Source organism: Fulmarus glacialis, unplaced genomic scaffold (genome assembly GCF_000690835.1).
Source record: "Fulmarus glacialis isolate BGI_N327 unplaced genomic scaffold, ASM69083v1 scaffold44124, whole genome shotgun sequence".
Taxonomy (NCBI): domain Eukaryota; kingdom Metazoa; phylum Chordata; class Aves; order Procellariiformes; family Procellariidae; genus Fulmarus; species Fulmarus glacialis.
The window spans coordinates 780-10,371 of NW_009210712.1; the positions used below are offsets into that span (position 1 = coordinate 780).

The window sequence follows — 9,592 nt, forward strand, 5'->3', positions numbered from 1 at the left end:
AAAAAAAGAGCTTTTTTTTTCCCCCCCTTAATCATTCATTCAAACAGTATTTATAAGAAGTGCACGTAAGGGACATCAGAATCTATTTTGAATTGCATGCTACTAATCATTTGCAATTCCTGATAGAGCTGAGACCTTATATGTTATGCTCTAACCTTTACACCACGCATAGTTTTATTAGGCACTCTATTACCCATCATACCCACTGAAGTACTGTGAATAAATTTAAACTCTTCACGAGTATTTAATAAATCGAAACAAAAAAAAAAATTAGAGACTAATATTACTCAAATACTGCAAATATTTTTTCTGTATCTCTAGAGAATAAAGAATGCACAGTAAATTTGTGGTTTCTTTTTTCCTTTCCATAGATATTAAAATAAAATTGTCATGTTACCTTTATCTTTTTGGAGATCATTTTTTAATTCCTCAATAACAAATGCATTTTGTTCCATTTCTTTGGTATACTGTTCGACTTGCTCAGTAAGCAATCTTATCTGAGCATCTCGCTCTTGCACACCCTACACACACAAAAAAAGAAACTCCATTAAAGAATTCTTCTTTACTGACGGGCAAGCTACCAATATAGAACACCACACAGTAAATGAAGAAATTAAAAGTAGCTAATACAAAACAATTTATAGAACATCAAATATACTGTACTTACAACACAGAGTTCAGATATTATCTAGAAGTTGGGTATATAAAGGCAAAGCAGGAAAAATAAAAGAAAGAGTAAAAATAAAGTATTCAAACACACACACACAAAAGCAGTATTTTAGTGTATCAATTTTAAATACAACAGTTCTCTAAGAGTTAGACAACGTATGATGAAAAGTTTCAGACGATACAGGTTTCTTATAGCTTCCTCATGAACAATTGCCAGCGGGAACCAAGAGATACAAGTTCAAGATTGGGAGGACTAACAATCCATCATACATGACACCTGTATTGCAGACTGCCTTTCAACAAGTCATCCAACTTTTAAAAATTTGTATCACACCTTGTTTTGCATGCATATACATCCATAAGTACACACAGACTGTGAAAGTGACTTCTATTTATATTATACTATTTCTGGGCTCATACATGAACTTTAGAAATATCACAGAGAGCTTAATGTTATTTTTTCTGTGATGAACAAAAAAAGAGGAAAAAGGTAAAAAAGAAACTTGGAAAAAAGTTACAGAAAGTAATTATAATGTAAAAATCTCAAGAGTTGCTGACCTCACTTTATACCAATGTTATGAAAAACAAAAACTCAGGCTTTCTTAGAGAACAAATATAAACACATTTCAAATATAAAGGTAAAGAGCTTAGCAACGTTGTAAGGAGCTAAACATAACCCTTTAGAATGTAAACATACGCTGAAACATAACAAGCTCAGTCCATTTTGAGTTAGAACACAGTGCAGTAACTTGATACTTGACTTAATTTTTAAGTGTCTGCTTTAAAAATACGCTTATTTCCAAAACTGTTCAAAATGTCATGCTAATGATGGTCATCCAAAAAAGCAACCTCTACAGCCATCCAGTCAGCTAAACCCAGACTCTACAACTGCTTATTAAAGTCACTTTCAGCTGCCTTCCTCTTCTGATCATCAGAGGCTGATTTGTACTTAAGGGTTTTTTTCTCCCGAAAAGCTATCTGTTCCTAGTTTTGGAAGCCTGCATAAATATATCTCACCATACTGCTCAGTCTACAAAGGCCCAACATGTAACACAAATATCATGACACATTTATTTACAAAAACTTGAAGCAAGGCAGGAAATCATCCTGGTATCATACAGTATGCTTTCCATAATGTATATTTCAGGGTTCCTAATAGGTCGCGTTATTTATTTATTCTTTTTATGTTTCTCAAGAAAGTGGGGAAATTCAAAATCATAAAGAACTATGTAATTTTGCATGAATATGAGAGATACTTAAATTCAGCTAGCTCTATCATGGGCTGAACCACAGACTTAATACTATGGCATCAGGTGAGATAAAGGAACACAGAAAATTAAAAAGGTAAGATGCTTACTTGACTAAAAAATTTAGAGGTCAGAAACTAAGCTGTAATTTAAAAACATTAAATTATGGATGCTTAAATGTTAAAGCAATCACTCTACTAATGGTTAGAAAAGACAAGTATGAAAGTAACAGAACCAACTATGTATGTTCATACATACAGCAAGAGAAGTTTCCTTTGTGCATTGTCTATTAAGCTAACTTTGTAGTGGAATGAATCAACCTGTCTCATAATTTTCAAACATAACTAATACATATTCTAGTATTTGCAAACTATGAAAGACTAAACAATTATTTGGCCACTAGCATATTTAGCGAATCGTAATTTGTGTGTGTGTAACTTCTCACATAGACTGTACCTGCTGAAGGGCCAGTATACTGTTTCTGTCTACATCAAGTTGGGCCATTTTCATTTTCTCTTTCAAGTTAAACAACATTTGCTGATACTCTAGGAGTTCATCATCTTTTGAAGCTAAGATTTTCTGAAAACAAGATAAAACACCATCAGAACACTTGAAATAATTTCTAAAAATAATAAAAAAGTATTAAAAAGTACCTTCCATTCTTCAACTTTTGCATTTACAGCTGCCATGAGTGGATCGTCTTCTTCATTCTTTGCTTTCAGCTGGTCTGAAAGCTCCTGAACCTAGAAACGCCATTTGGATGAATATCACATCACAAAAATGTTTTGCTTAACCAATATATATGTACAAACACACTACATCAAGGACGTACAATTTAACAGATTAGCATTACAGCAGCAACGGAAGGTCATGACTCTTAAGAATAGAGTATGACTAACATTTATTACAAAAAAAGTTTGTGATCTGCAGTCAAGTTTTAAAATTTGCACAAAATGTAAAGATCACACTACTTTTAGAGAGTGTTATTTCAGTAGAGCGTGTGTTTTTAACTGGATATGTTGAATGTTTTTTAATTTAAGCTAACATATGAAAATACAGTATAAACCTAAAAAAATTACATTCAATAATATAAGAGTCAGTTCTTACTTGAAATTTGTACTGTTCTTTCTCTTTTCTTAACTGGTCCATAACAATATCAGATTGTTGCACAATTAGTTTCATTCTGTTATATTCATCAGTCATCTTCTCCATTTCTTGCACTGATTCCTCAAGATTCTTCCTCATTTCTTGGTTTTGAATGTCTAGCTTCTCATTAGCTTCAGTCAAATTCTGCAAAATTAAGAAAAAAGCTGCTTTAAAAATTCTTAATACCTGAATAAGCACAAATTGATAGCTACCTTAAACGTAAGACTTGAAAGTCTTACATGAAATTTGCACAGAAGACAGTATTTCAGCTATAGATCATCAATTTCAACAAATCCTAACAGCAAATAAAAGGCACATCTCCCATTGCCAGTAACTTCATTACCTCTGCCAGATTCACAGATGCAGAGCATATGCATCACAGAACCCAAATGCATTATGAATCCCCTTACTCCACATGACTTGATCTGTAAATTGACAAAACTTTGTGAAAACACTATTGTCAGTCTAATAAATACTCAATAGCATGCATAAATTTTACCTGTATTTCATCCAAATACTGGACAAGCTCAAAGTTCTTTTTGGACAACTGTGATCTGTAATCAGAATCCTCTCCTCTTCGTAATAGAAATGTTTCTTTCTGAGAATCTATTTGCCTCTGATAGTCAACTACATCCTGACGCAATTGTTCATTCTGCACAGAAAGCAATCCAAACTTAAATCTATTTTGAAGAGCTGAAGACCAGTTGTTGCTTTTCTAGCAAGCTAACACAAAGAGCTAAGACAGTCAAAACCCATCCAAATTCCTACAGTCTGCTTTTAAAAAACTTAGAAGCCTCACCTTTTTCTTTATGTGTTTTTTCTTCAGATTAAAAAGGAGAGAACAAGACCAAGAGAAAAAAGCATGAAAAATATTAGGAATTATCTTTGCTTTAGGAAGACTAAATAGGAATCAACATAGAGACAAAATAGTTTTCTATACACCTGTGCACGTATGTACACACATACACACACATACATAAAAAGGGCATTTTGAGGAAAGATTCTCAAGTTTTCCCCCCCCAGGACATTAATTTTACTTTTGATGTCTGTTTTATTCTCTGAGAGGCCAAGATTACAGGTAACAAATGCTATAAAACATGCATTTTTTCTAAAAACAGCTAGAAAAATGTTTAAAGAGAATGATTAAAAAAAAAATTCTAGTAACAAAGAATATTAACTCTATCTTTGCATTTATTGTTATATTAACTTCTGACTTTTTATAATTTTATTTTAACCAATCTGACAATCTTAGCAAATGCAGCAAGCATATACCAAATCCTGTCTAATATCTACCAAATCTATTTGTCAATAGCATTTAAGAAAAATACTAAAAATTCAAAACACAAAATCCAGACAAAATTAATGCACAGTAGGACTATGTAAATTCAAATGTAGACACCTCCTGACCTCAATTAACTAAGTTTCATTGGAGCAAACGTACTATATATTTGCTAAATGTGATTAAAATTCTATATTCTCTTTGTACCAGTAACCAGAAAATGTTTTAAAACGGAATTAAACATCACGCCACACCAAAGATTACAAAAACAGAAAGCTAATAATATATATATAAATAAAGTTAAAAATACAGTAAATCAGCAATAATTCTTTACTAACCTCTCTCCTTAATTTGATGTTTTCATTTTCGGCATCTTCATTTCGAAGGGCAAGCTAAAACAAGATGGAAAACCTTTGTATGTATCACTAACACCACAAACTATGAAAACAAAGAACTCCAGAAACAAAACAGAAAACGAATGCACAGTGGTCCTATTTCATCAATGTTTTTTTTAATTTCAGAGGCTCTTTTCAGAACATCGACTTTTCAAAAGATGTGCCAGAACAGCTTTTAGAGATGTCAAGCTGAAGTCCTTCTTACCTGTTCATTCACTTTCTTCTCTTTTTCCAATTCTTTTTCTATATCTGTTAACTGTCTCTCTTTTTGTTCTAATTGTTTTTCCAGTTGGTGGATCTCATCACGCAAAAAACGAGTATCACGACCACCAGCAGATCTTTGTGCCATCTTAAGAGTATTAAAATAACATTATAAATACAGTACAGTTCTTCAAAATAGAAAGAACTGAAAAAACAAAGCAGATGCTAAGACTAACGTTCTTAATGTTCAGGAAAAGCAACAGGAAAGGCTCACCACCTTCTTTCAACAAAACCCAGAAATCTCTAAAAATAAATGGGATTTATTCAAGCATTAAAAAATTCATTGTACATACAGCTCTTTGCAAACCTGAGGCTGGTGAATATTCAAAAGCCAATAGAAGTATTAGCCAAAATGTAGGGCTATTACATCCCTTTGCTAGATTAAAATATGAGTCTAAAAAAACCTCATTTAAAAAACCCCACCAAACAGCACTCTATAAACTAACAAAATTTTAAAACGTACCTCTAATTCATTTTGAAGTTTCATCACCTTTGTTTTAAATTGATTTTCTGTTAAAATAGAACAGATACAGTGAATTACCCAACAAGGTAACAAGTAGCTAAAACAACAATGGTTAACCTTAGTCTTTAAATATTTGGCTTCACTGAAGCAATTGACTTCAGAGCAGCTGGCATTTTATTCAGTTCCTGGAACTTAAAAAAAACCCTAAAAAATACATTTAACAAATAATTTAGGAACAGCATAAAAAGGCTTGCTTACCGCATTTGGCTTGCTCTTCCCCAGCTTTTTCAACTTCTTCTAGTGCCAGCTCTACCTCTTGAGCTTTCATCTGGGAAAAAAAGTATAGTAAACAAAGAAGATATTTACTACTAACATAAATTAAAAGATTTTTCCATAGACCTCACATTTAAAATGATGAAAACACTTACAAAAGAACATAGATCTTTCTCTTTTTAAACAAATGAAACCACTCCCATTTTCCCCCATGCTGACAACTAAGAAGTTCAGATTGTTCAAGTGTCTTCTTTAGTAATTTATTCTACAGGACTACCTAAGCATTCAAAAGCATACTGCTGAGAATTGAAAACAGTAAAAAAGCCTCTCTAAAACCAATGTGCTAACCTATGCTGCTGTTATTTTTTGCTTTCAGTACATTTGTGAGTAAATACAAGAAAGTATGATAGATTTTTAGGATCACTTTTAGGATGGTGGTGTTTCTTCATTCATGGTGACATTTTTATTTACCCTAGAACATCAACCTACCACAAAAGCTTCTATTAAAGTTAAAATCATTAACAATAACTTACAACATCTAACCAATTTTTGAGATGTTTGTTTGCATTTTCCACCTATAAAATGAAGGTTCCTTAACTATATAACTATGTTAGTCCTATTCACTTTACTTCCCACTGCTACGTGCCATAATCCCAACAGCTACAAGCAAATACTCTGGTGCAAGCACACATTTAGCATAAAAATGCTCTTAGGAATAACCAGTGTGTTGAATGCAGGAAAAGGGGAAAAAAAAAGAGTAATGATGGTTTCATTTAAACAAAAAATAAACAAATGCATCTGCAGAATTGTAGAAAGTGAGGATTAATACAAACCTTCATTAGCGACTGAGTAATTTTAAAAAGGTGTATCAGTTGTTCCGGAGTTTCAGTTTTTAAGTCTTTCCCATCAACCTAAGGAAAGAGACAACAGTGTTTTTATACAAATATCAAGGAAATTCACAAAATAAATCAGAGACAGTTTGGGGAAGAATGCATAACAAAACCCCTATGTTCTGTTTTCCCCTTGAGTACCTTGGACATGGTCTCCAGCAATCTGTCCGCTAGTTCCTCTTGACGAGGCAGAGCATCTGGATCAACTTTCATAAGCTTCTTCCAATCTAAAATGGGTGCCATATTGAATTTATAACTTTTCCTGGAACAAAAATTAAAATAACAATTATCAGACATTATCAGGGCCAATCAATTTTATGTTAAATGATTTAAAGGAGGCTGGCCACTGAACCACACAAGATGATTCTAATAACTGTATCAATTTTGTAACACTGATTAACATTGTGTTCACATTTTGGTCTAATGCAAACAAGGAGACTATAGTAAAACCATTTTTTCTTTAAGTTAAAAATTATATCATGCATACTCAAGGAATTTGTGACACTAACCGTGAAGATCAGGACACATGTGAAAACTCCATTTTAACTTTAAGATCCTTCTTTTCCTCCCCACCTCTCAATGCGGTATTTTTATGTAAATGAACAAACACAACTGGATGCCCTTTGAACCAGCCCTTGAAGGATAAACATCTCTTTACAGTCACAAAATCATTATTTCTAATATTTAAAACAACACCAACACCTGCTTTAGTTTGATACTATGAGCATCGATTTCTTGACATTAATTTCTAAGATATTAAACTCTTGTATTAAATATCCTTTCTTTTTGATTAGAATACTTGAATTGATAAAGGACGGTAAACAACCTGGAAACTGACAAAAATCTGATCAGAAAGTGGTGCAAAGTTTTATTCTACTGCTTACCTACTGGTTGCTGTGGGCCGCAGTGACTTCTGATATACCTGAAAGTCAATGCAGTATCTGAAAAAGGCAGAAGGGATTGGAAGTCCTGGATTATTCTATTCTCTGGAGCTGCCTCTAGCCTTTATTATCAATATTTCAAAAATTAGATTCTGCCAAGTTTAAAACAGAACATTTTTTAACCTACTTATTGCCCTACATTATGAATATGGCATAAATGGTTAAGAAAATTAAGAAAGAAATAAAACTAACTAGAATATCAAATTCATTATTACTCAAAAAACTAATGATACAGCAGGGATATACATTTTATAGGAAAAAAAATCAAGCTCAACCAATAACTGCAACAATACTCTATGCTAAGCATGATATTTTGAAATCTGTTCCATCATGTACCCTGTTCATCATTCAGCAGTTTAAAGACTCAACAACTAAAACTTCCTTCCTTAATGAAAGGCTGAACTGGTATTACTTTCCCCAAAAATATGCCTAAGCAGTCTGAAAGAACAGCTGTAAGACTTTGAAATCCAGCTGTATGCTTAAGAGATGATAAAAACCAACTTTTCCTCATCTTTTCTGACTACATGAACTGCTTGAGAGCTCCCCTATATTTACCATTTCTTCAGTGTTTGCTAAATGTTTTCGAAAACATGCATTCCATATAATCCATAACTCGGTAAGGATGACATCATATATACATTTTTGCTTTTCTGCTTTGTTGTAGACAGCAAAGGAAAATACGAGAAAATCACACGCAGGCGCATACTGATCTTGGCACTCCTGCTTCTTCAGTTAATTGAATACTACTTGATTTCATTAACATACTTGTTTAAGGGTTGTTTTTTTTAAAACATATTAATTTTTTCTTAAACAATGGGATGTAGTAATTATGGGTATGAAATGCCCGACAATCAAAACTATTCTGAAAGCAACCTTACTACTATCAATCTTTTCCTACTTTCCATCTTTCAAATCTCTTTTTCTCTTAACTTAAAAAATAACGTCTTAAGAAAGTATCAGTCCTAAAATTTTATCCAAAAGGAGAGATACCTGTACATAAAATAATCCAACTTGTGGGGAGACCAGCTATAGTAAGGTGTGGAGGGCACAATCTAAGCATACAGTATCTTTCACAGTATGTACATACTTAAGGACAATAAGAGAGAACTTATTTAATTGAAGAGTTTTCTATCATAAAATTTAGCTGATACCTTGCCCTCAACTAGAACCTGTGCTTTTAGTTGACTGATGATCTGTGTGGTGAGACACTGAGATCACGACTCTACAAAAAGTGTGAAATAGATTGCATTTGACATTAGTTATCACAAGATTTTCTTGACTTACTCAAGGAATCAAACATACATAAAATGGCCAGATGTTACAAAGTTCAGCAAGGGCAGATAGAAAAGGAGGTCTGGTGGGCACGCTTAAGTACTGTCAGAACAACAATAAAGTCCTGTGCTGCCTACAGGAAACCACGTAAAGAAGTAGCTAAGCTACCATGTGGATACCTTACCATCACAGTGAAATTAAGCACCAGTACGAATTGCTGTTCTTTTTCCATAAAGGTGTGTACCATGCGTAGCACAGAGTCATGCATACTAGAGAAAAACTGAATACCAAGGAGCAGCACAGTCATGCAGGAGAGGTGCTCTGCTAACTCCGTGTTAGTTTACCAGGACTAACCCAGATTAAGCTACTTCCGATTTCCAAATTACATTACCCAGACTAGCTCTCATTTACTAGCTCTACAGAGCACTCGATCTTAACTTCAAAGCCGCGAACAAAATGGGATCTTGTGCAGGGTTCCTATTTTCTTCCCATTTGTATATCCCAGCCCCGGGAATGATAACCGCGACAGACCGCGATCCCTCCAGGATGCTGCTGAGAGACAACTTTGCCTCCATTTCATCTAACTCTGCCGAATTAGCGGATTGCCTTATTTTGCGTCCACCTTCATCGCGGGGCACAGCTGAGGCATCAGTCGAGAGCAGGCACAGCCGGCTGTAACCTTCCCCGGGCACCGCGCTGCGACGATGCCTGCGCCCGGACGCTTCTGCTTGGGACCCGCGCCCTCTTCCCCCCCCT

The 9,592-nt window shown here is 34.1% G+C and overlaps 1 protein-coding gene across 1 annotated transcript; it reads right to left on the minus strand.

Annotated features, from left to right (window-relative positions):
* Positions 1-374: 374 nt before the first annotated feature.
* Positions 375-7,559, minus strand: LOC104076405 (centrosomal protein of 290 kDa-like). Its single transcript, XM_009577258.1, has 12 exons — positions 7,508-7,559; positions 6,765-6,885; positions 6,567-6,644; positions 5,719-5,788; positions 5,461-5,507; positions 4,942-5,085; positions 4,680-4,733; positions 3,562-3,714; positions 3,024-3,206; positions 2,570-2,659; positions 2,373-2,495; positions 375-521 (listed from the first exon to the last, which is right to left on the minus strand). The coding sequence occupies exons 2-12, from the start codon at positions 6,864-6,866 to the stop codon at positions 375-377; spliced, it is 1,191 nt and encodes a 396-aa protein (XP_009575553.1). The 5' UTR covers positions 6,867-6,885; positions 7,508-7,559.
* Positions 7,560-9,592: the final 2,033 nt, after the last annotated feature.

Bases quoted from the DNA above. Each gene is read 5' to 3' on its own strand.
- LOC104076405 (XM_009577258.1), bottom strand. From the start codon at position 6,866: ATGGCACCCATTTTAGATTGGAAGAAGCTTATGAAAGTTGATCCAGAT. The intron at 4,734-4,941 runs GTAAGAAGGACT...ATCTTGTTTTAG, and splicing joins AGAAGAAAGTGAATGAACAG to CTTGCCCTTCGAAATGAAGA. The intron at 2,496-2,569 runs GTACTTTTTAAT...TCTTGTTTTCAG, and splicing joins CAAAAGTTGAAGAATGGAAG to AAAATCTTAGCTTCAAAAGA.